The sequence below is a fragment of the Haplochromis burtoni genome, unplaced genomic scaffold, assembly GCF_018398535.1.
Source record: "Haplochromis burtoni strain Fernald_Lab_line unplaced genomic scaffold, NCSU_Asbu1 Contig_149, whole genome shotgun sequence".
NCBI classification, from domain to species: domain Eukaryota; kingdom Metazoa; phylum Chordata; class Actinopteri; order Cichliformes; family Cichlidae; genus Haplochromis; species Haplochromis burtoni.
Window position 1 is genome coordinate 71,938 of NW_024582510.1, and position 27,671 is coordinate 99,608.

Sequence of the window (27,671 nt, forward strand, 5' to 3'; positions counted from 1 at the left end):
AAGAGACTTAGACACCTGTCTGGTGAGCGTTCTCTTTACTTTCAGACGCACAGTGGTCTAGTTTGTGTGACACAAAACTCCAGCTCAAGTCACCTTGACCCAGAGTTCTGTCTACATATGCAGGACAGTACAGGAGAGAGGAGATAAAACAGTTTCTATGGAGAGTAAAGATTAGGTGACGCTTCTTCAAGTGGACATATGGCCTACTTAGATTTCATAATACCAATTTCATAGAACCCATATGTCTGTATGGAATTTTGTCCGTTTTATCACAAATTGAAAATTTTCTGTGACACTTTTTTTGAAATTCATGAAACATAAAACCATGAAAAAGTTACTGATTTATCGACATAGGTTTATTATTGTGATTACAGTATGTACCAAATATGATACAATGTCCACTAAACTAAATGTTGACAATGACAACGACAAAACCGGACTCAATTCAGGAGATCCCTGGTGCTGAAAAAGTTTCTGATTTATTTTCTTTGGGTAACCCACTCCCCAAAACACTAAAGAAAACCTGAAAAAATAACTTTAAAAGTATAATAAAGTAAATATAAAAGAACATTCTTTAAGATGACTATGAGTAGCAAATTGCACAAACATATCACGAACAGGATAATGTCAATGTATGGATTAATTTTCAATGGTATCAATTTAAAAATGAATAAATACATTAAAAACTGAAAGATAAAGTTTCATATGCAGCTGTATATATATATATTTTTAAACCATAGAGCCTATGTTTGTGTCCACCATTCCCCCCTCCTCTCCCCTTTTTCTTTCTTAACTTGGCCGGTGAAATAGTAAATTGGCTGCCATATGGCAACACTGCTATTCCAGGAGTGCAGCTTGACTGCCCAGTGTGGCGTGGGGGTTAGTGGTGGTGGACCGTGTCTGTAAGTGTGTGTGGCAAAGAGGAGGAAGGGAGGGGAGATAAGGATTTAGGCTCTTTCACTGGCCTGCGCCTATGCTGGGCTAATTTCTCTAATTTGCAGACAGTCTGGGCTCAGGCTCAGGGCTCAAAGGCTAAAGACCCGGCACTCCATAATAGCAGGCCAGCAGACTCATCACACTCATGGACACACATTGCATCCAGGACATCAGAAGATTTAGATGTACTTTTTCCAGTGAGGGAAACCTCACTTGAGGGTCAGAAGGAACTGGGCCTATAGCATGAAGAGGGAGGTGTAGAGAGAACCAGACAAGACCAAAAGGATAAGTGGAAGAAAAACCTGAGGTCAGCTTTATTCAAGCTGTCTTGGACGGAGACAATCAGACCAAATGATGCGACCTGAAACATGATAAGTGGCACCTGGGTGTTTTGTAATAGTCTGGTCTCGGTGGACACCTGTTGCAATGTAACAGTCTAATTCTGCAGCGCTCTAGTGTTTATAACGCTGCAGAGAAAGCAGCCACCTGCTCGGCCAGTTTATGGTGACGTATCTGTTCTCCCACTTTTACTAAAAGAAACCAAACATTTACTCACCAATACACATTTTCCTGCAACGTTTATCGGCCCAACTCCTCTCACCACGGATCATGTATTACTAGCATGTATTACTCAAGCGTACGTTTACCTACTTCAAAGTCGAATTGAATCGAATTTCCCAGAGGAACCCACCCGAGGGATTAATAAAGTTCTATCTTATCTTATCTTATCTTATCTTAAGTTTCACAGTTTTAAACAGACTACAAGACCATGAAAATTATGAAAATATTTAAAATCCTTTTTTACTTGAACAACTTGTTTTATATTATATACACGTTTAAAAATTTTCATACATTTGTTAAACATACGCACACCAAAAACAACCATTTGAGGTGCTCCAAGTCCTTTTTGCACATAATAACAAAATAAATAAGGTATTTGTTTCTACAACATATAGATTAATAGTTTTGTCCCATTGCAATAAAAGGGCTTAAAAATGGTTATTGTAAATTGCCATAGAGTCCTCTGAAGAGAGGAGTTTGACAGTAAACGGAGGCCTCCAAAGTCTGAAATTTCTTTGATGATGATACAATCTAACTTTGGGGTGAATTTTCTTGTATTTCCACTTGTAAAAAGATTGTGGCATTGTGTTAACATAAATGCTCCAGACCAGCTAACTGCAAAAAACATTTGTTGTTATAGTGGTGGCTGTACTTGCTAACTTACTGCCGAAGCAATTTCATTTCGTGGAATCATTACGAACTTCTTTGGAGACGGAGTAGAAGGCGTGGCTAGTGTTACGCAATGGCGCAGCTTTAACGAAACGAAGAGCAATATCAGTCCTGATTTGTCACAGGGCATCTTTTATTTAGGGTTTGTGTAAAAGGGGAATGTTTTAGTGACTTTTAACTGACTTGTCTAACGCATTGATTCCTTGTACGGCTTTACTACTTGTACAGAGGAAAGAAAACTCAGTGTCAGATTGGACTGCCTTATCTGCCTCAATGAGTCATCAGGAGACATCAAGAGAAACTTTGACTCACATGGTGTGCCACCAACATAGTGGATCAACGAGCTCAACAGTGTTTGGTGCTATCAGTTGTAGTTCAGTCATTTTCTTTTTTACTAAGAATGAAAGTGGAAACAATCCATCAGCTGCTTGGCTACGAGTCAAGATCAGTTTCTGCAGTGGGTACATGCCACACCTCAAATCTTAGGGACAGATAATGTTTACAGGTACTCTGTATCCTTATTTCTCGGTGCCCTCAATTCTTCTTATTCTTTTGGTATTTTTGGTACTTCCCTCCCTTGGTGTTTTTTATTCCTGAGCTGCTGTAAACAGTAAACAGCCATGCTTTAGAGGATTACTTGTCTGTTAATGCATTCTTACTGTTTCCCTGTAACTGTTGTCCTTGATAACAGAGTGATGACTGATGGGAAGAAGTTATAGAAACAACACACTTCACACAAAGGGGGTGGAGTGTGGGGGCTGTTTACTTGGTCTGGAGAGCTTAGTTTTCATATCCCTTTAACCAGAAGGATTATCCCCACTAGCTCAACGTTAAATATGTAAGATTACATTATATTTTTAATCACTAACATGCACAGGCAATTGTTTTCCTGGAAGCATCTTTGTTTGTGTGGTTTTGCTAAATGGACAGAGGTCTCTGGTTGTAGGAAATCCCATTGTTACCACTGTGCAATCGTTTCAATGAGGCTTTGTTTTGACAGGGGACTACAGAAAATGTTGCTTGTGTATATATACATGTAGCTACATGCATCTCCTTCTTCTGTACAGCTCTTTTAAAAAAAAGTCCATCCGTTTTATATTTAACCATGACTGCATGACTTAGCAAACCGATATCTTTGTCCGTATAAATCCAAACTCGTTAGACCTGTTAAGTTTCAAGAGCCACTATCTTCCATGGAAATGCCTTTGCGTGGCGAAGATAAGCAAATAACAGACTAAAACCACTCTGAGGCTTATGGAAGAAATCAGGTTTACATATGGGTGAAATTTAGTATCTTAAATCCACAGGTCAGGAGATCAACACAAATTTGAAATGCAAAAACAGTTTTAGCACATTTTGACGTGCAATCTTTGTTATTGTGTTATCAAAGTATCCATTGATATCAAACGAGGGTTAAAAATGCTAACAGCAGGCGCACGCTGTCATTTCCTCCATCTCTCTAAAGGCTAGTGACAAGTGTTTGCAAGTGTTTCGTTCCACATTTCTCTATTTTCTTTCTTTGCTCATCATTTAATGCGGTGAAGATGCGTTCAAGTCCCTGGAAACATGGAAAGACAATAAAGTTATTGTGGGCACTGAAAGAGGCAGTTTGCATGGGTAACAGGAAAGAATAAAAATATGACAGTGGGTGATAAATCTTCCTTTCAATGAAGTGTGCACGGTACATTATTACAGTTTTCATCTGCAAACCGGAGCATGACTGTTATTACCTGATTACGACTGCATCATTCAGCAGATGTGTTGCAATGCAAAAATCTGCTCCTGGCACTGGCTTTATAAACTTTTTGTGGTTGCATCTTTCCTTTTTCGCAAAGCAATTAATCAATGACTAAATGTTGCAGTGAAAACTGGCAGCATAGCATATGACAGGAAACTTCAAATCATTGCACACCCTCAGCCATCCTGCAAATCTGCATGTGCAGTTTATGTAGTAGAAATCAGTATAGATTCAGCATGGTGACTTTTTATTGATGAGAACTCTGACACATTTTTTTAGTCTGTAGCATTTCACTTTATCCGTACAAGGTTAAGACGAAGTGAGAGCACTTTCTCACACTTTCTCACAAGCAACTTTGGTATACGCCAGAGTTTCTCAGAGGTTTACTGAGACAGATCAAAATAACCCATCACATTTTCACACCTCTTCTGGGTTGCATGCCATCATAGAAGAGGAAGGAAAGAGACGGACGAGCCAGAGGCCTCAGCAAGCAACATCTTTATCTGCAACATCATCATCAGTCTGTTTACGTGCTCAGTAACTTTGCACCATGCGAGGGGACTTTTTTTTTTTGTTACCATGGTTCTAATTTAATCTAAGAGAAAATTCTATCTACTATTAGAAATATATACCGCGTTGTTTCTCTTTAGCCACCTACATTACTGATTAACTGATTATACGTAAACATTGACCTGGTAATGAAAAAAAGACATGCTTGCGCTAATTTTATTACAGTTGCTAATGTTTAAACGTGTTGGTTGTTTAAATATATAAACTCAGTGTCCGGTCAGTGTCACTGCCACAAACAATTGTGGCTTATTTGTTTTCTTAGCATTGACGTCCATCGTGCTGTATTACCGGCAAATGTCGTACTGTAGCAGTCGCTTCTTCTTCTTGTTTTTCAGAAAATATATTTAACAATACAACTTTTCGCTTCTCACATTCATCAAATCTCAAAGGAAATATCTGCTTTTAAAAGCGCATTGAATCGAAGGATGTAGGCGCCATGTATCTGTGAGTTGATGCAGTGATTCTCTCAGTTTAGACATGTGAATCTTCGCACTTACAGTACAGCAGTTAGTAGGAGCAGAAGGGGAACATGTGAATGGTGTGACATGGCACCGGTTGGGTGCATTTCATTTCCATATTATTTGCAACAATTCACAACTCTTGTTAAACAAATGTTTGATTGTGCTTTGCATTACTGAGCTGTGTCGACTTTTATAACTGAGCCGATTATTCATACAATGTTCGTTTTATCAGATCATCTTAGGTCACACTGCAATTCCTGGTGAGAAAGTGTGAAAGAGACAAACAAATGTGACAACCTAGGCCCACGACAAAAACCGACGCAGTGCATTTCATTTCCCTGTTGATACTTGGCGTCCAGCATGCAGCTGCACACGTTAGCAGGACACATTATCGCTTTAACGCCTGACTTGCTCTAATAGGAGCTCTCTTTCGCCATTTTTTTTGATATATTGAGCAACACAGTTTTGCAATAGTTAAACCTGTGGGATGATTTTCTGCTTCAGAGAAAAAACATGACAATCCTTAGACCGAAAAAAATAGGACACGACCTACCAGAAATCGTGGACCATTACAAAACACGCCACCCTGTTTGACAGAATGAGTAACATTACTGTTGTTGCTGGTAAGACTGGAACACCTTTACATAAAGGTGGTAGTAGGTTTTGTTTTCTTCAAACAAAGACTAAAGCAGCGTAAAAACTTCTAAGTAAAAAGGCACATTACTTTGTGAAAGGATTGAACCAGCCCTCATTATATTTTGCTAGGGAAGTAGGTGCAGTTTATGAGACAGAAAGAAAACAGAGGTTATAGAATTATAATACATTTGAAAGTCACTATTTGGCCTGAACTTTCTTACGCAAGCTTTCTTGTAGGGATTTTTCTCCAGGCTTCTTTTACAACATTCAAAGCTCTTCCTGGTGGTGGCTGCCTTTTGTTACACACTCTCTCAGCATGATCGCACACTGCTTCAATAATATTGAGGTCTGGGATCTGAGGAGGCCAGTTTATGACCGATAGTGTTCTACTGTGCATTTTTTCTATCGAGGTATGCTTATCCTGCATTAGCAGTTTGCTTGGGATCATTCTCCTGATAAAAATAATGAAAAATGGTGATATCACGTAGCGGATCGAAATCTGATGATACTTTTGCACATTCGTAATTCCATTGATTTTGGCAAAACTCCCAACACCACTGGTTAAAAGGCACCCCCAACAATTTCTATTTGAATTTGTATTGAATCTTCATTTTGAACATCAAAATAGTATAACCAACAACAGAGAAAAGAGAGACTAACAAACAAACAAAGCAAAACAAAAACAAAGCATTAATAATTATAAATAACTCACATGTTCAGAACGGAGTAGGAAGAAGCATAAGCTTATTTGATCCCACCCCCTTTCTACTGTTTAGTAACTAATAGTCTACACTTTTTCTTCCTGTTTATGCCCTGTCCATCATAAATTCTTCATTACAATTTGTTGCATGGATTTTTATTTATTTGTTTGTTTTTTATAACCCCAGTAACAAATTTACAGATATATATACTTATATAAACATACTTGTGCACCCCCACACACATATATACACATCCCTGTTGTGAAAATAGTGGGTGAGAACATACGATCAGAGCCCTACCTCCTCCCTGCACCGCTTTTTAAACTGAGTCATGCTGGGACATTTCTTCGGTTCTTCACTTATTCTGTTCCACAGCTTCACTCCACACACAGAGATGAAAAAGCTTGTGAGTGTTGTACGGATACAGGGATGTTTTCATTTTAATTCCCCCCTCAAATTGTATCTACGTTCTCTTTTAGAAAACAATTTTAGAATATTATCAGGAAGTAGGTTGTGATAGAGCCTCCACTGTGTTTTACAGAATGCTGTTGACACTCACTGTTGTGCCTCTCTCTTGACCTCCTCTGTACATATTGATCACAGTTTGAACAAAATATTTAAAATTTGGATTCATCACACTATGAGCCCTGTTGTCACTGATCTTCAGTCCAGTTCTTGTGTAATTTGCAATACCTCAGCTTTTTCTCTCTATTCCTTAAGAATGGCTTCTTAACAGTCTACTGCTCAGACCAAGTCTGATGAGGATTCATTGGAATAGTAGATGACTCAAGGGAACGTTAACTGTTATTTGATGGATTATTTAGACTTCTGGGCCCAAATGCAGACTGGTTGGAGGGAGTAAATAAACAAAAAAATTTTAACTTTATTCTGGTGTTGGTGAAAACCAACGGGAAGAAAACAAAACTCATAAAGCTAAAAAGCTGATCCACAAGAGAAAACTCATGACAGAGGGCCATGATGAAGTATTTAGGGGAGATAAAGGCAATAAATGCACACAAGGTAATTGGGGAAATGGGAAACACCAGGGGAACACAGCTGAAGGGGAAACAAAATTATGAGATGAGAGACTATCAAAATAAAACAGGTAGTAACTAAACACATGAATCTGTGACACCGAAACGCAGACTTAACAGATAGGGGGAACACTATGGGGCGGGAAGACTGAAACTCTGGGAATTAACGAAAGACAACTATAATATAAATTACAAAAGAAAGCACAATTTTCAGTGAGAAGAGCATAAAGCAGGAAATAAATCTAGAACGTGAAACTCAAAATGACAAAAATAAAGAACAAACTAATCAAAAATATATTATATAGATAAAAATGTACCAATGAACCAGGGTTAAAATCCCAAGTTTATGACAAGGACATGACCTTCAGATACTGTTCATCTGCTATAGATAGTTTTTTGTTGTTTTTTTTTTAGAGCTGGCACTTCTTCTTTTGTCATTGTTTATCCAGTTTCCTCAATTTTATTTTAAGGCCACATTACCCACCATGCTAAAATATGCCATGGTTTCAGCGAATAGCTCTCAGGGAATCACCTTGCTGGTGTAAAAATGTTATTTTATGCCTGTGAAACTTATTTTTGGCATTTATCATGGATGCAACTAAAAAAGAGATACATTACAAGCCTTTAAGTGTGACTTTAAAATTGGATTTTTGCTAAGTTGTCTGTTGTATATTGTAGACAAAAACACTAGCACTGTTTTACACTTTTGGACTAAGTGTAAAATAAGTATAAAGTATGAGACGCTCAAGTCAGGACCTCAAAATTTGGTACTACTGACTAACTATTAAAGTAAAATGCATTAGTTATTTTCCCTGCTATCATGTGATGTAAAAAGTCAACATTATATATAAACATTGTATATATGGTATAATAAGTCTAACCAGTGTCAACAGATGTTAGTTGTGCATTGTGGCTAATTTGCGATTTATAATGCTTCCATAATCCGTCTATGCCACTTAATCACCAGCAAGTGGTTCCTCTCAATCTGCTACTTTCTGTACTAAACAGACAGTGCTAGCCTAAGACCCTAATTATTGCTAACTCTAGTCAGTACATGCAGTTATTATTTAGCAAGAACCAACGAAATTAGAGTGGGTGGGGTAGGCTATAGAGGATATTAGGAGACTAAGAGATGTTGTGATTGGAGAATCGGGATAATAAAGGGGTGTTGTTAAGGGTGTAGCAAAGTCTGCACGCTTTTGGCTTGTTGTCAACAGGTGGGCCCGTGTACTAGGGATCCCTCCCCCAGCTCACAGCCCACCAGCTCAGGAGAAAGACTTTAGCCAAGATCTGTCTGGCAGACAGAGAAGGGGATTTCAGCACCAAATCCATTGGATCAATAAAAATGTCTGCTAATTAGGCGAGCCATGAAAGGAGGGGCAACTGGATGAGAGTAAATAGAGAGAGGGCAAAAAAAAGAAAAGCACCTAGTGCTATCTCAGAAGTCCAGACAGATGAGGAAACTCTTGAGACAGGAGTGCCCTCTGAGTAAATCAGGTACAAAAGCTGACACACAGTCTCACTTCGAGAGCAAATCTCACGTAGTCTTATGAGGAATAGGGCTTGCCCTCTTTCCCTCCCTCCGTCACTACTTTTATCACTCTCTTGCGCAGTCAGAGGCAACCCTCTCATGCAATGGTGATCAGTTTCTCTGACCCCAATCCCCTCTCTTCCGCCTCCCACCTTTTCTTTGCCCTCCTCCTTTTCCCTGCCCCTCCTCCTTCCTTCCTTCCTTCATCATCACTTTGACCTAAATCTCCACATTTAATCTTCTTCTTCTTGTCTTTTGGAATACAATCAACCCCTTAATTGTCTTAATCTCACTGGTCTTTTATTGTCACGAGGCATCATGCGTACTGCAGAACAAAAACATTAACCACAGATCAATACTTGGCATCCGGCCACATAAACCACCACGGTCTTCGATCGATAATCACTAATTTAATGTCGGACTGCACTGCACAACAGCTCAATTAACATATAAAAGATGGTGGGGTGTATCAGGTTTGTTGTCTGTAGAAGCAAATATAGCAAGCTTGTATTTTAAAAGCGAGGTGATGGGATTACGTTAGTCAGAAATAGGAAATGTTTTTAGTAAAATTCATCACTGTTATTGTTTTCTATAAATGTGGAGTTGAATGATAGACTACTGGAAAAGAGGTATATATTTCACTGTGGAGTGTTAAAAAACACTGTTTATGGATCAGTGGATTAAATATATCTTGAAGGCAGAAACACAACTCACTGGCTGTAAACACCCACTGCAAATCTTCCCCAAGCCGCTTTATTTTTATCTTCTCTAAATAAAGACAAAAATAGTTGCATTGTCAGTTTCTAATAAGAGAAGCTTATGGACTGGCACTTTCAGTTATATTTTAACATGGTTTTAGAGCTTGAGCCAAACATATTAGCTTCCCAGCATTGGTAAGCCCAGGATCAAGCTAAGGTTAGGATGTGATTTGTATATGATTTTGAAATGACAACGCCAATGTTAATCAACATATTCAGAACAATAACAGATTATCCCTGTCAGCAGATGCACTCTGCACCATCTGTTAAGGAGCAGCGCCTGGAGAGAATGATGATGTTCACTTCTGTGTTATGTGTACATATGTCTGTTTTTTGTGTTTTAAGTTGTTTGTTTTTTATGTGTGTGTGTATATGTATGTATGTATATATATATATATATATATATGATATGTATTATGTATATATTATTTGATATGAATCGTATATGTATATTTGTTATGGTATAATATTTATATGTGTATATAAATGGAAGTATAGAGCTGGTGTAATATAGTATAACTATAATGGATAGAACGATATACGTAGTCGTATATATGTGATAATGTATATATATATATAATATATATATATATATATATATATATTATATATATATTATATATTATATATAATATATATGTGTGTTATATATATTATAATATATATATATATATATAATATATATATATATATATATATATTATATATAATATATATATATATATATATATATATATATAGTATATTAATATATATATATGTGTATAATATATAATATATATATATGTATAATATATGTATCATTATATAATATATGTGTATAATAGTATATATATTATTTAATAAGTATGTATAATTATATAAGTATATATTGTATATATATATAATGAATATTATATATTGTATGATAATGGTATATATATTTAGTATTAGTTATATATATATGTATATGTATTATATACATAGTAATAGTATAGTTATTATATTATTATTGTATTATATACATTGTATAATGTGTATATATATATATATGTATATATGTTAATATATATGTATATATATAATATATATTATATATATATGATATAATATGTATATATATATTATATTGTATAATGTGTATATATATGTGTGTGTGTGTAATATTTGCACATGCCTATTTATCGCCATTCTATTTTTCCCTTCAAACAACAACAGGTCAGCGCTTCCCTCCTCCTCTCCTTTCCTCTGTCTCAGTGGGTGAGTCTGGGCCTCTGTTGCAGTCAGACGACACTGTCCGACTCTGCTGTAATCTGACATGGCTAATCTCATCTCTCTGTCTTCAGGACTGGCAAACTACCTGGGTCTCTCCAGCCAATTAGAGCCCATCTGCACAGCACACACCATGCAGGCCAGGCTGAAGCCAGCCTCTGTAGGGGACCAGCCAGTCTAGTCAGGCTGCTGAAGGGCTCAGTGGTGGCTAAGGCTGTCTGGTCTGGGCCCAAAATATCTGCTTCCATAACCGCCCATCTGCCTGTGGCTTGGCCTGGTACACTTTCATCCCCTGCCGCCCCCAAAATTTGTGATACTCTCCAGGCCTGCTGCCAGTTAAAGCACTTATTGCCATACAGTTGTTAGGCAGTTGCCAAAGCAGTGATTTAGGCTAAGTGGCCTACTGTTATGCCAAAGTTTGTTCTTTTTCATTATAGCTATTGAACAGCATTGGCACAGAAAAAGGTTATTAATTAGTATAAATATTTAAACAAATGATACAAACTATTAGAGGATTAGCCCACTCTCAGTCACTGACTTATCCATGTATAGTATGATATATCATCTTATTGTTTCCTAAACTTGGTTTTATTATTATTATTTGTAATGGAAATTATTTTTAATGAAAATGTTAATTATACATAAATGTTTAACGACTTGCAGAGTGGTAAATAAAACGTAACAAGTCTTCTAACAGCTTGGTTTCTCATCAAGCCGGTCTCACTTAATCACCTTAACTAAATTAGTTTGAAATTAGCCTTCTTTCTAACTCCCCGTTCTCCATCTTTCCCCTCCTTTCCTCCCCAGTCGTTTTCACAGCTTTGTGGATTAGACAGATTACCCGTCTGAAACTCTGTTTTTGTTTCTTTTTTTTTCTCTTTCTCCCTCTGTCTCTGTTCCAGTCCTTCTATCTTTCCCGATGTTCATCCAGAATGCACATTAGTGTATAACACAACAAGCAGAGTCAACCTTGTGATTCTCACGGGACAACAGTCGTCTTATGACTGCATTGTTACTAATGGGAAAACGGAAAATGAAATTAAACAAGGCCTGCTTTTTAATCGATTTACATAAATTTAAAGGGAAAGAATGCCACGCCTGTTTGCAAAGAAACAATTAAATTGGTCAATCAAGAAAGGAGGAGTCATCAATGACTGATATGAGTCACATGTCAACAACAGGCTTGATCTTGTCAAATGTCAAACCTGTTGACTTGCTGCTGATTGCAAAAAAAACAAAACAACAAGCACACAAACCCCAAATCTGGACATGCCATCTAGGTACTTGGTCATGTAGGCAACATTTCTACTGCTTTTTGTTAAATTAAACTACATTTAAACTAAATATTAATTCATTAATTATATAAAAAAATTGAAGATGATTAGAGTAGCCTAACTGTATTAAATGCAGCTATAGAGCTTTGAGTGATTATTACTTTTGAATCCTAAATAGCAGGAAGCACTGCTTTTATCACAGTTATTCATTTGTATTTGTATTCGTGTCTTCCCTAGATTTCTGTGAAAAGGTTCCTTTCTCTGCTTAGGATACATTTGCGCATGTTGACGTGCAACAAGTCAAATACGTTTGGTACAACTTGCCAGCGATCGTCGGTAGCCTACAGCTGTGCATGTGTTGCCACATGCCGTGTGACACATCATTTCCTGCGTCAAAAAGCAGATCAGGCCCTTTGCGCAAACCAGAGTAGGGTATAGGTGAAGGGGGGTCATGCTTTCACTTTCACTTTCAAACTCCATTGATTAACTCGAGAGGCTGCATTCGGTTAAACGATTAAAAAAGAAAGAAAGGAAGAGAAACGCGCCCCAAGTAACATCGCAGAAGAAAGACGACAGACACCCTCGAGCTCGTCGCCATGGCGTTTAAGTACCCGGTAGCCCGAAGAGACGACAGTAAGGTCAGTGTCAAAGTTCTGCGGCGTGCTTTTTTTTTTCTCCTTTTTTCTCTTGGTCTGTTTTTCATTCGACGAAATGCTGTGGTGTAAGCCCACGAGCAGGAAAAGCGATACCAGGAAGAGAAAATGCACGTATGCGCGGAGGGACAGAAAGGCAAATGGCGAATGTTCGAGGAAGCAAAAACAAAACTTTACTGTGTGTAAAGTCCGAAAAGTGAAATATTCTGTGGCTTTATTTTGTCACTTCTCGTATTAGCCGGTGCATTGGAGGTAAAGTAACGCCCACGTGATTAAAAAAAAAACGTGCCTGGGGCCGTGGGTGGAAATTAGCTATCGGCTAAATCTACACATCTCTTAGGAGATTTTTTGTACACGCTCCCTGCCAAATAAATAAAGGCAAATACAAACTAGTTCTTGTTCATGATGGCCATTATATTAGCTCCAAGTACCAAAGTGGCGTTGCATGTTTAGTGAATCATGCAAACGTTGCTTTTAAAGCCACATTGCACTCAATTATAATTCCATATCGATTTAAGTTAATGATACTTTAATACAAGAAAGGTCGTGCCAAACGCTACCAAATGTTTACTTTTCTTGACACACAAAACGTCCCCAGCTTCCCTAGCTGCATTTACAGCCCGAAGTATGTCTTCATTGTGCTTAAAAGTAAAAGTGAAGCCAAAGTACGTCCTGCAGAGCATGCAGCTGACTTGCAGTGGCATTCAATCATTAAACTCAAGTGAACATAGGCTGTATGTACAGGGGTAGAACACCAAGAGATATGCATGGCCTGGTACAGTTGCAAGAAAACGTCCGAAATGAAATAACATCTATCAGATGAACGGTGCACTAGCAAAGATGAACAGAGGTGACAGTAGCCAAAAACGGACAGCCTCAAGTAAAATTAGATGAACCGCTGTGGCTGAATATGTTTGGAAATTGCTTAGTTACTTGTGACTAAATAAATAAAATACTGCAGCTATAAAAGTTTCAGGTTTATTCTTTAGAATGGTGAGTTATGACATCTATGTCTAGTCATGCATGCATGCATGCATGCATACATGACTAGACACGTATGCATGCATGCATTGATGGTTCAAAGCTAAACTGAATGTGATGCAAATTTGTTTCGTGTGGGTTTTTGAGTATAAATAAAAACTGACGGGTCCCTCTACTATTTGAAAATTTACCATTCTATAAGCCACAAATGTTTAAAATGACCAGCCGATCCATACCTGTGCCGACGTAAAGGTTGTCTCTAATCTTAGGATGTCTCGCACTGCCTCAGGGATCATTGTAAGGTTTATGAGATGTAGGTTTACTACTGTGTTTCACCCGATCTGAACTGGCATGAAGGCACGAAGGCAGGTAGTGAAAAAGCCAGTCAGACTGTCTTTCCAGGAGGACATTAGCTTGGTTGCATTCAGTCAACACTCAGTAAAGAGAGATAGAAAGAAAGGCATGCTGAAAGAAGGAGAGACAGAAAAACGGGCAGAGTGGGCCTAAGGTGCCTAAATATTAATGTGGTGAGGATTAACCAGTTCTTTGTTGTACGCTAATTTTTCCCAGACTTAAGTCTCGCACTAACAGTACGACATTCGAGAACGTGAAAAATGGCTGTACTTGAAACATCCATCCTAAGTAAAACATTTCACACGGGTTGATCTCAGGCTACTGTTTTGTTAAAATAAAATATGAGTAGGTTGTGGACAAGAGCTGTTTTGCAATGTCACATTTAGAGTTTGGTCATATTTCCCTCTTAATTCTTAGGAGCCAGTCAGTGGGAGTACATCCCACATACAGAGTCCATGTAACAATCTGATGCCACATGTCTCTGTTGTGTAATGGGAGATGCCAAGAAAAGAGATGGCTTGTGACTGAAGTGAAAAATGTGGTTTTGCATCCTGGTATCGATGTCCTGTCATAGATTTGGACCAGGGGTTTGCTGTAGATGTTAAGAAATATATATAATACCACCACAATGATACTCTAAACTATTTTAAAAGCTTGGTGTGCCACATGTATCTTGTGTAACGTTAAATTAAAACTGCCTAAAAATAACTAACAATGCATTTCAGTATATACATTTGTATAGAAAATTTGTATAAAATGATTCCAATCTACGGTGAAATGGTTTTTTTCCCCCCACCTAATGTCCTTGATGTGTGCCATAAACTGGTACTGAAATGAGTTTTTCACCACAAGTCAAAGGCGATGTGGACAACGGGCTGTGCTTTCAGGTCGAAGTGGAAAATGTGACGGGCCTTATTTCTTTGAAGCGTTAATAGTTGTTTTTCATTGACAGAAAACTACTGGAACATTAATTTTTATTTGGATTAGTGGAAATGGGCGCATTATGGAAATGCGTATGTGTGGGTGTTTGTGGTTTAAGAGAACTTGCAGTAACTTCAGTCTGCTCACTGGTGCATTAAGGTCGGCCTATCAAAAGTGCTTGGAGTAGTAATCCAAATTCCAGTGCTGATAAGCATCCAGTTGATGAGCCAAAAATTTCTGATACAGTTGACAGTTATGAAGTATGATGCTCTGCAGTTCCAGAGAAAAATGCTTTTCAAAGGAAGTATAAATGAGACAATCCTTTCTGTCAAGAAAATCAGGTTTGAATGCCAAAGATGAGACGCGCTCTTTGTTTATGTGTTTGTATGTTTGTTCTGGCTTATTCCTGTTTGTTCATGTTTAGTTTCTCTGTGCATCTTTGCAACAGGTGGATGATTACCATGGAACTAAAATCAGTGATCCCTATGCATGGCTGGAAGACCCTGATGGTGCAGAAACAATGGTACATGATGATTTTTATTTATTTATTTTTGAAGAATGCTACTGTTGGTTCTTCACCCAAAAAAACCATCTGCATTTCATCCCTTGTCATGTCGTTTTTGTTACGCAGGCCTTTGTTGAAGAGCAGAATAAACTCACTATGCCGTACCTGGAGCAGTGCGCCATCCGGGCACAGTTCCATCAGCGGCTGACTGAGGTCTATAATTATCCCAAGTACAGTTGCCCTTACAAAAGGGGGAAGAGGTAATAGCTGAATTTTAATTAATGGTTATCAGCATTTATACTTAAAGCAACAAGCTTGAATTGCAGGACTTAAGTCACAACAATGCTTTCCCTCACTGTAGTTTCTTGTCTCTTTTCAGATATTTCTACTTTCACAACAAAGGGCTTCAGAACCAGGATGTGCTGTATATGCAGGACTCTCTCGATGCACCTGCAACTGTATTCTTTGATCCTAATAAGCTTTCTGAAGATGGAACTGTGGCACTGAAAAGTTAGTCAAATTGCAGAACTTGTTATCGATCACAGACATACAGGCAACAGAGATGGAATGATACTAAATTTGCACTGCTAACTTCTAATCTCTTTCATCTCCTTCTCCATTTAGTGGGGCGACTGTCAGAAGAGTGTGAATTTTTTGCTTATGGTTTGAGTAGCAGTGGCTCAGACTGGGTAACGGTGCATTTCATGAAGGCCGATGACCTCAGCCCACTGCCTGACGTTCTGGAAAGGGTTAAATTCAGCTGCTTGGCCTGGACTCATGATGCAAAGGGCATCTTTTATAACTGTTACCCACGCCAGGAAGGAAAAACTGATGGTTAGGAGGAGTTATTGTGCAAATAAACAGAAACAACACATTTAACTAATCTAGTTTGAAACGTATTTAGTATTTAACTACTTTGTATTTCGTTGAAGGTACTGAGACCACCAGCAACATGAATCAGAAGCTCTACTACCATGTTATTGGCACCAACCAGTCAGAAGACATTCTGGTAGCAGAGTTCCCTGACCATCCCAAGTGGCACAGTGCAGTGACCGTAAGTCTATAGCTTTCTTGAATCATTAGTGCCCTACCCGGGGATGCTCGAGCAGATGTGTTACCCTTATTGAGTTGGGGTCTGCTAATGGTTCGTTCCTGTTTTAAAAGGAAGAAACCTATTAGACCATTGCAGTGCTTACTCTAAGGAGTTGACGCTCTTGTCAGAAAAGAGAAGAATTTAATTGCTACCAAAATTAAATTAGTTTTCTGCAAACTACATGAACCTAATATTGCAAATTGCATTGGATTATAGCATCTTTTGTCCATTTTGGTATTTTAAAATGATTAAAGACCCAGCTATCTCTGTTTTATATGAGTGCGTCTTTTTAGGGGATTCTAAGAGCAAAGATTATACTTTTATGGCAAAGCCTACATTGGCATTTTCACGTCAGCTGCTTCTCAAATTCTCTTTCCCCTCCCTGTGTTGACTTTAAAAAATAATCCTCTTCCCAGATATCAGATGACGGCAGATATGCTGTTTTGTCGATCACTGAAGGCTGTGAGCCTGTCAACCAGCTGTGGTACTGCGACCTAAAGCAGCTCCCCGATGGCATAAAAGGTCTGTGTTAAATACTCATAACCGCAATAACTCATGTGTCTTATGGAGATGTAAGATCACAGGTATATATTTGGTATTCTTATTGCATCACAGTGCAAAATGCTGATCTGGCCATGACAGGTAAATTCAGGTTCATGGTAGTTAGTTTCCTCCCAGCTTTACCTCATTAGCCAGTATTAATTTGTGAATTGCCACAAATTGGGAGTTATTTTGTTGGAGGATAGTGTCTTAAGTGGCATGAAAAAGTTTGTGAAAAGTTTCAGACTTGTATGTAGCATGCAAAGAACATTAAAAATGATTTGAATTGTAAAGAACTGTCAGTTCTTTACAATTCACCCCAAATGAACAAATCATCTTTCATGAGAAGTATTTATGAAGCAGTATGGACTGCAGCATGACTCAGTGTCAACATATATAGCTTCTAAGTAGCCCGGGCAGTTTTGTGAAAAATACGCCAGCTTTGTCATTAAGACGTGTCAACGTAGACACGAACTGATGCCTGTGACTCAACCATTAGTGAAGTAAATGTTGAGATTTCAAAATACAAAATGTGGCCTGTTTTTAGTTGAGGAAAAGAAATCCTCCCACACAGAAGTTGTGAAACCTTCTACTGCAAGCCTGCTATGAAAACTTGTTATTGTTTTTTACAACCCACTGCAAATGAGGGTTTATAAGCTAATACTAGTTCCTAATACTCACTGCTAGTGATAAATATCATTTTATTTATGTACTTCTGCAGGTCTGCTGCCGTGGGTCAAACTTGTGGACAACTTTGAGGCTCAGTACTCTTATGTTACCAATGAGGGAACTGTGTTTACTTTCCGCTCCAACTTGGATGCGCCTCGATACTGTCTCATCAACATAGACATCGAGAAACCAGACAGACAGCACTGGACTACCCTCATACCACAGCATGATAAAGATGTCCTGGGTGAGATAAAATGGAAATGTCATTAAAACATACTGTAATAGAGAGTGAATTATGTAGTGGCATGTAGTCTTAGTACATTCCTTTTGTGGAGAACTATCTGCAATGCAGTGTCTGAGAGTTAATAAAAGCAAACTTGCTGCTAAACGCATGACAGCATCTGAAACAGTCCTTAGAAATGTGTGAAGGGTTTATTCATAGAACTGTACTTCCACAATTCACCTCTTAAAATCTTGCAAAATAGTTTTAAGCCGAATTTCTGTCCTGATGTTTCGATGACGGTCCAGCCACAACAATCGGGAACTTGCATGTCTGTCTGTGGTTCAAAACCTTCGTCAGAGGGAACTCTGCTCAAAAAGTGAAACTTGGTCCATAAGCACTTTGTGTTGTAATTTTTTTTTTTTGTTCGTGTCACTTGAATGACCGTAATTGTACTTGGAGATGAATGAAACATACACAAATGTCCATGTTACCTTTGAGAAGTGCGAACAACACGTCACAACATTTTACTTGTGGTAAAAACAGCTGTATAGCTCTTGGCACACTGGGAAACTACACATGTTAAAGAAAGAGAAAAGAGGAACATAGTTGAAATTTGAACTTGAGCAATACTGGACTGATAAAAATAATAATGTAAATTCTATATTGTTAAAGGAAATTTAAATCACATTTTATGAAGGGCTTACAGTGTTGTATTAAACAACATAATGTTTCAGTTACTGTTGGCAGCTATTGAGTTAAACTTTATAACTAATTCAGGTATTATTAAGAGCAATGAAATTTTCATAAACTGACTATTCAGGTTTTTTTTTAAATAATGTTACTAAATGAAACCAGTAATACTTTCTTTACTAGTGCAAGTTATTTCCTAAGTAATTACTGGCAATGGTATTGGTTTTTTTTTCTTGGTTTCTGTTTTTTTTTCTTTAAATATTCTTAAATTGCTTTTTTTGCTTGGTGTTGCTTGGGTAAAGTAACACACGCTTGTTGCCATGGTGTCAAAAAATGCCATTCACATAAAGGATTGATGGTTTCATTTGATAGTATCTAGTCACTCAGGTTCACCAACCTGTTCAAGACAAAACTGACTGCTCTCCTCTGTAATTTTCTAAGCTGATAAATCGTTGTGGTCTCTGTAGCATTCCAGTTTAACTACATGCCCAACATCACAGTTTTGTTATTACCAAAACACTCCCAAATGTAGCCTAATTGTGATCCTTGTACTTTGTATAGTATAATAGCGCTAGGATTAAATATAAAGTCACCGTTTCAACATTTAACATTTTGTCTTGAAAAGGACAAAATGCCGTGCATGGAACTGTAGTTATCGCATACAATGTACGTAGATACTACCACAGCTATCTTAACATCTGTAGGCTGTTGGGACTTTATTAGGGACAGAACATGGATTTATAGTTTATTCCTGCAGTTATTCTGCCCTTTGCACACGTAGTTATGCATTAATTACAAAACTTAACTGAAAAACTATTTTATATATTCATGTTGAAAAGTGTTTATGCCTTATACTTGAGTAATCATGAGATTACTCCTTATTGCTGAGATCATTGTCAGGAATCGACAGGAGGAGGAAGTATAAATGGTGTGATGTAGAAAGGAAAACAAAGACAGAAATACAGTGCCGCGCTTGGATACATTGTTTTTGACAACACCACCCCCCCCAAGACATTTTGCATTACTTCCTCCTTTATTTTCCTGCAGGCTTTGTGTCTTGTGTGAACCAGCACCACCTGTTGGTCAACTATGTCCATGATGTGAAGGATATCCTGCAAGTATACGAGTTGTCTACAGGCCGGCTTGTCAGAGACCTGCCACTGGATGTGGGCACTGTGGCCGGAGTGAGCTGCAAGAAGAAACACTCTGAGTTCTTCTACAAGTTTACCTCCTTTACTACACCAGGCAATTCCAGTTTTTATATACTTGAGTTTTTCCATGAGTATGAACCACATAAAATACACTTCTTATTCCATGCAAAAGAGAATATACAAATATTATTGCAATTACTTCTCCAAAAACTCAATAAAGTAACTGTATGTGACCAAGGCACGTATTTAACAGATTAAATGCTTTCTGATGTGCAGCTGTTTGCTATTGTTATTACAACAGAGGATTAATTGCAACATAAAATACTCGTATAATTAGCCTATTTTACTAAAGTTGCAGATCATGTCTTTTGAAATGGAATTAATTTGCATGATATAATCAGAATTTCTTAATAAAATGACCATATATTTAACTATTTAAATGCAACCAGTCACACTGGAAGTCTAACTTTGATTTCTATTATGCTGTATCCAGGTATCATTTACCACTGTGACCTGAGTGAGCCAAACCCAGAACCCAAAGTCTTCAGAGAGGTGGAGGTAAAGGGTATCAAAAATGAAGACATTGAGACCAGACAGGTAATATCACTCTTTCTGGTCATCTGCTTAATTTCAGTAGAACATACTGTAATGTTATGTATTTTAACAGTACTTTTAATATTCAGAGTCATGATGTTGCTGCTTTAGAAATTTGACTTTGGGATCTAGCTTTTATTTCATGCTATTTACATGACCCCACGCTTTATCATTTTATACAAAGAGCTATTTTAATGCTTCTTTTGAGATATGCAAATACAAGTTAATGACTTACTGACAGTGGTAAATTGTGAATTGCCCAGACAAATAAAAGCCTTTAAGTTTGCAATCGGTGCTAGATGGCCAACACAAGAACCAAAGAACTGACTCTGGCACCTTATCTGTAAAATGTAATAAGAGACAACAACAAAAAAAAGCAGAAATGGGAAACTTCACACAGGAAATGTACATTCAACTTAGAGGAGTGTGAAAAGTTTAGAAAAAAAAAAGAAACCATTGATGGACTAAATAAGGACGGGGGCTGAATGACTACAGAAAATGACTGCAGCTAAAAAAAGTCTTTAGGCCTGCGAAGAAGAATCCCAGCATAGCAGGAGTCTAGAAACCCTTAAAAAATTAAGTTTCTTACTCAAAGTTTTATAGTCACAGTGAACTATAAGACTTGTTCTATTGACTATAAGTCACCTATGTTGACTAATATACAGCAGGAGCTGGGAGAGGAGATTGGAATTTAAAAGCATTTCCTTACAGAATACAAAGCATTTCAACACGTCAGTGGATCATGGACTCAGTATAGGCATTTCAGAGCTAAGCAGATATATCACACTCATTTTACATATGACAGTACATGGATGTACTCTTTGGTGTTGTATTAAAGAAGCGTGTCTGCATATTTAGTGTCTCTGAGGCCTAAACGTCCCCATTACTTTATTTGTATTGATTTCTGGGGCAGGGATAGCTCAGTAGGTAGAGTGGTGGCCCCATGATCGGAAGGTCGGGGGTTCGACTCCACTGAACGGCTACCCTGAGGTACCCCTGAGCAAGGTACCGTCCCTACACACTGCTCCCCGGGCGCTGCACTGGCGGCTGCCCACTGGGTGAATGGGTTAAATGCAGAGGAACTATTTCCCTATGGGGACTAACACGCACACTTTACTTTACTTCTAAACATTTGTCATTTTGAGGCATAGTTGTTATGAATTGTCACATCTACTGTTTGAATACACACGATGCAGAATTAGCAGAATTCTGTTCACCATGGTTGAGGAAGTCACAAATAATATATCAAAAAGAAAAGAAGCCGTTGGTTGACACATGTCAGATCAAATAATACATTTTTCTCTACGTACCAGGTGTTCTATCCAAGTAAAGATGGAACCAAGATCCCTATGTTCTTAGTACATGCTAAGGCCATTCAGAAAGATGAGAGTAATCCTGTTTTACTTTATGGATATGGAGGCTTTGAGAACTCCATACAACCATACTTTAAGTAAGTACGACTGTGCTGTCAAAGCTGTCTTCTTTTAATGTACTTTTCCTAGTACTTCAGAACAGTGTGATCAATGATGGTAGGTACTATAATAGTGGAAAAACAAGGTTAAATACAATAACCCATAATGATGGTCCTGCTAAATAATTCCAGTGCTCTTAAACTGAATGAACCCTGATTCATTCATTCATAATTTAACAGTGAAAATTCAACTTTTTTGTAAGCTGGAGATTTTAAATTAATAAGAAGACAAGACACCCTCTCAGTTCAAGGTTTTTGCCCATCTGGACATGATTTCTATTATTCTGTCTTGTCATTTGCTATTTAACAAAAATTAAGCCAAAATACAGAAATTTTATGTGGAAAACTTTATGAGTCAGTAGTTTGCACAACAACTTTTACCAGGAACAACTTGAAGTCTAACCTTTCTGTAGGACTTTATCAGTGTCTCACATCATTGTGGAGGAATTTTGCCTCATTCTTCTTTACAACATTGTTTCAGTTCGTTGAGGTTTGAGGACTTTCATTTACGCACAACTCCGAAAAGGTCCTAGCATATGAGGCTATACAGGCACAGCATTTCAGTCAGGTTTCTTCATGTAGATTTGCTGGTGCTCTTGAGGTCAGAAGGGTCGTGCCATACATTGTTCAGAGAAATTGCAATAAAAATTCCATAGTTAAATTTCAGACTCGGCAAGGCCTCAGTTAGCCAATTATGTATTAAGGCTCATGATATTACAATTAGAAAGAGAATGGAAAAGCAGAGATTGCTTAGAAGACACAGATCAATCATCCAAAGGTGATTTTGAAAGTCTTTGTATGTGCATTTTGGCCTTACCTTTTGTTAGATAAATAATGGCAGGGTGTAATGTCATTTGTTGTTGTTCATTTACCTAATTTTATAACCTAAGGGCCAGATGATTTTATTATGTCCTGATAAGGAAAACCTTAGAATTTGAAGAGGTTGTATTTTTTTTTTATTTTTATGACTATATTACATCCATCAGTGAGCTTTTATTACACCTGGTTGGATTCATCTCTGGAGGAAAGAGTACTGATGAGGTTGGATTCTCTGTAAGTGACTGGGTGTGGATGTATGCATTAGTATTTCTTGAGAAACGCTCTGTGTATTCAGTGCTAATGAAAAAGAAACTGCTTAGATATGTGTACTGTTGTAAAGCCAGTCACATCTAAATAAACCGCATTGTGAACTTAAGTGTCATACTGCCAATAACACTACTTCTGCATTTTGTTTTCTAAATACCATGCTTGTTACGTGGCATAAGCTTGTGATTTTGTGAAGGCCTTTCTAGAAGAAAGTGTTGGTTTTTTTAGCAGTATTTTGACACCACTTTCTAAATGAATGGGGAAACGGTGCTAACTTGAATGTCAGTGATATAAAAACAGCATGACTAATTAAATATAATAGGAATAATCAAAAATCTCCAAAAAGAAGCTTAAAAAACTTGGTGTCCTTGTCATGTAACTTTGTATAATCCTTTACAACTTCATGAAAGACTCAATCTGGAGTGCTGACACGATCAGTGTCACCAGAACAGTGAACTAATGGCATACTAATGCATATTATGCATATAGTTAGCAAAGACAATGAACTTACTATGATAGGGAGATATGTTTCTCATCATATAATTGAAACTGTTGTGTATTCAGCAGTGCAACAATACAGTCTATTTATTATTTTCTAGTTCGAGGGTTGATTGGCTCTTCAGGGGCAGGGATGGGACCAACGCTACCTTTCTCTTTAAATGCTTTTCCTATAGACTTCTAGTCAGTATTCTTTAAGTGCAATGTGCTCTTATAATATTTCTGTCTTTATTCTTTCTTGTATGTGGTCAGTGTTGCCTCTCTGCTGTTTGTGAAACACCTCGGCGGCGTGCTAGCAGTGGCTAACATCAGAGGGGGTGGCGAGTATGGCCTCACCTGGCACAAAGGTACAAAAAGACATGGAGTTTCTAAGTAGTATGCAAGCAAGTAATTGTGTGGTTTTTTTACGGAATTGACACGACTACTTCTGCTGTGTATTGTTTGTAGCTGGCAGTTTGGCGAACAAGCAGAACTGCTTTGATGACTTCCAGTGTGCAGCACAGTACCTGATCCAGGAGAAGTACACTAAAGCAAGCCTCATTGCTATCAATGGAGCCTCTAATGGAGGGCTGCTAGTGGGTAAGTACAGGATCAACTGTGTGTGTCTGTGCTTTATGTTTTTTAGTGGGATAGCTGCTGAAAAGGCCAGAGGGAGTTTTAACAGTATACCTGGGAAACCATTATGCAACAGTCCACTGCCTGCACGTTCAGATTGGGAAGCTGTGTGAACCTTGCTCGTTATTTTTATAGCTGAAATTAGCCAATGGAACTGTACCCCTACTTCCTCCCCAATTTACCAGATGAGCTCCCTCTTCTCTGTGATTTAACCCATGAGACCCGTAACAGTCCAGTACAGCTTCATGTTTTCACATTTATTACTAATGCCACAAAAAGGGGGGGGGCAAAAACACTATGATATTGGCCTCAGCTGCATCCACATCAGTGCTTCGTGTTCTTTTATAGTACTTCTTTGTCATAATTGCTAATGTCAAGTTCATCTAACAGTAGTTAGCTGCTTAGCTTCAATTAATTTCGCTATTAAACACCACATTAGACAGTGCTTAGTCACATCATTTACCAAAGGCTGGCTGCCATATGGCATCGCACAAACCCAACTAATGCCTGCTTCCCTGGTGTGTAAATAGCCATTTAGAAGTGACTGTGTCCTACAGTGTGAAGTAATTGAGATGCATGTGTGTTTGTAAGCAAACAGAATGTGCAGTACTAATTCTGAGTCTACACACAGCGGCATGCATGATTCAACGTCCAGACCTGTTTGGCTGTGTTGTAGCTGAAGTGGGCGTTATGGATATGCTGAAATTCCACAAATTCACCATCGGCCACGCTTGGACAACTGATTACGGCTGTTCTGACGATCCGGAGCAGTTCAAGTGGCTCATCAAGTATGGAAAAACACACACTGAACAAACGGCTAAAGTACACATCCATGATGGTGTGTTATATGTATGTACGCGCGCATACTTATGTCTCCACTGCGATGACTGATCGCATTATTTAAAAACTAGCAAAAAAAAAATCTACGGTCGGTTGGGAGAACTTACTTCTGAGTATGTAATACTTAAGCTGAGTGACATCTTAATATAATGTGCCAAAGTAGGTTTTTTTCTGAAAGTGAGGTGTACTTGTACATATTATTATTACATGTCAGAATACAGAGACGATGATGGTTTTTGTTTCATTCTCATGCTTCAAATGGCTACAGCAAGACTTTTGATGTCTTTTGAAGTCTTTAAATGCAACGTGACACTAAAAGTCTTGGTGGCCTACTGCCTGATAAACCTTAACACTGTTCTTGACCACACAGACTTTGAAAACCACAGCACATGTCCACAACAAAGCCTTAAATTAACAGAAATAAACTGTATATCACAATACAGAGCAGGTTAGAGTAAGAAAAGTCAGGTACACAGATTAAAATAAGTATATAGATAACTCTCAACCTAACCAAGTAAAATGTACCAAAGTTTAAAGTATCACTTTCTATAATTGTGATCATTACTGTTCCTTTGATTAGTTTAAATATTTTTAGAATTACAAATATGAGTATAAGTGTGAAAACGGCAGTAAATGGTAACATCGAGCTGCGTTGTCTGAATTTGAACCAGGTTTCAGTAAAGTTGGTTGAGTGAGATTCACTGCATGTTCTCATCCAAATGGCACTTTTGCTTTCCATGATTATTTTTTTTCTCTTGTCTATCACCAAAAAAGCTTTTTAAGGGAGACTTTTGTTTTAATGATGGATTTTTGTTTTGATAAAGCTTTTGATGTTTTTTGTTAATCAACAGATGGATCGTCTGATAGCTCCCTTTTTGTGTGTTCCTTATTCTGACTCACGACTGAAGAATCTCTGCATGTTGTTGTGAATTCACGTCAGGTCTTGTTTTCAGTAATCTGAAAGTCGAGTCGCAGTGCTGCACTTGCCCGCATAACCTGAAAGATTACAGCCGAACAACTGAATAACAAATGAAAGTTTTCAAATGTCTCTTATGATCTTTGTTCTCTCTGTTAAGAGGCTCCCCTCACGTTTTCCTTCCTTTTGATCTTTGTCATCCTCTCTCCAGGTATTCTCCTCTCCATAATTTGCCGCACCTACCTTACTCAGGCCCTCCTTACCCTGCTGTCCTGCTTCTGACAGCAGATCATGACGACCGTGTGGTACCTTTGCACACACTGAAGTTCTGTGCTACCTTGCAGTATGGGGTTGGCAGCAGCTCTGTGCAGCGTCAGCCTCTGATGGTCAGGGTGGACACCCGTAGTGGGCACGGTGCAGGGAAACCTACTGCCAAGGCCATCTTGGAGGACACGCACATCATGTCCTTTATCGCCGAGACACTAGGCCTTAAATGGAGGGAATGATGAGAACATGACAGTAAAAGGGAAGTAAAAATCGAGGCTTTTCTTCTTTATACTTTGGTATGCATACTCTCGAATAAAAATAAGAATACATCTGTTTAAACAAAGTCTTGCTACAACTAAAGCAATGAATTAGAGAAGTGTAAGAAATAAATTTTAGAAATTAAGTCCACAGACTTTTTTAAACATACACTGTAACTTTGTGAATGACTTGAATTGGATGGAAGCATTTTCAATAAAACCTTTACTGCATTATAATCCATGGTGTCTGTCAAATCTTATTGTCTTCTACAATAGACCTAATGAGAAATGACATGTAAGTCATAATGAAAGAGCAGCTCAAAAGTCTATAACTTTATAATAAAAGTGCAATAGTGTAAAAATAATGTTTTACAATTATTGGAATTTATTTTATTTTTTTTACCAAAACAACAGAAGTACTGTTACCAAAATCATAGCAAAAGTGTCACTATGGCATATGAACAGCTGTGGGAATGTCTTCATCAGTAGGAAAAGCTGTAAAACGTGAGAAAATACAATTAAAAAGCCCCACATCTTTTGTTCTCAGTCACCCCTGATCTAAAGGGTTGCTTTTTGTCACTTTTCAGTAGTTATTACTTTATGGTGCAGTTCTTTCATCTACCACCAAGTAGCAGTATGGGACTGCAAAAGCTCACGTCAACCCCTTCTAACGCCTCTTGGTCAAAGGCTAGTCGGGTATCAGTGCATTAAGCCGCTTTTTTTTGATAGGATTTGTAGAATTAAAAATTGAAAAAACAACTAGCAAGATGAAATCCACTAAATCACTTATTTATTTATTTATTTATTTATTTATTTATTTTTATGCTGATTACTCTGGCTGGAGATTGGATCAAATTGCTGGTGAATAAAGACGGGCATGATGGATCACACAGTAAAAAAACAAACAAACCAATACACAAGCATGAGGACAAATGGTAATGAACTTGTAAGGGGAGAGGGAGGTGCTAGGAATGTGTGGATCCTTTAAAGTATTTGCACAAAAGTTGAGAGATGGAGAGCGATGATAGACGGAGACAGTGAGTGGCAACAGAGAACTGCAGACTGACTGAAAGTGCACTTATGCGAGTCTCGGCGGGTAGTGAGACATATGGGTGTTTAAACTGTCATAAAGAGAGATGGAAGCTCTCCGGCAGCTAACCACAGAGAGTGAGCGAAGTTGTCTGTTCGGTCACTCAGAGTTTAATCTCGGCTCAGTGGGAAGTTCTG

General features: G+C 38.0%; 1 protein-coding gene across 1 annotated transcript; it reads left to right on the forward strand.

Moving 5' to 3' along the window:
- The first annotated feature begins 12,468 nt into the window (after positions 1-12,468).
- LOC102305628 (prolyl endopeptidase) lies at positions 12,469-26,681 on the forward strand. The gene is made up of 15 exons (XM_042224766.1): positions 12,469-12,758; positions 15,478-15,552; positions 15,661-15,794; positions 15,914-16,044; positions 16,159-16,368; positions 16,467-16,588; positions 17,044-17,149; positions 17,889-18,080; positions 19,797-19,994; positions 20,394-20,497; positions 21,808-21,944; positions 23,802-23,896; positions 23,997-24,128; positions 24,796-24,952; positions 26,132-26,681. The coding sequence occupies exons 1-15, from the start codon at positions 12,717-12,719 to the stop codon at positions 26,424-26,426; spliced, it is 2,130 nt and encodes a 709-aa protein (XP_042080700.1). The 5' UTR covers positions 12,469-12,716; the 3' UTR covers positions 26,427-26,681.
- The last annotated feature ends 990 nt before the right edge of the window (positions 26,682-27,671 follow it).

Bases quoted from the DNA above. Each gene is read 5' to 3' on its own strand.
- LOC102305628 (XM_042224766.1), top strand. From the start codon at position 12,717: ATGGCGTTTAAGTACCCGGTAGCCCGAAGAGACGACAGTAAG. The intron at 16,369-16,466 runs GTTAGGAGGAGT...ATTTCGTTGAAG, and splicing joins CCAGGAAGGAAAAACTGATG to GTACTGAGACCACCAGCAAC. The intron at 17,150-17,888 runs GTCTGTGTTAAA...GTACTTCTGCAG, and splicing joins GCTCCCCGATGGCATAAAAG to GTCTGCTGCCGTGGGTCAAA.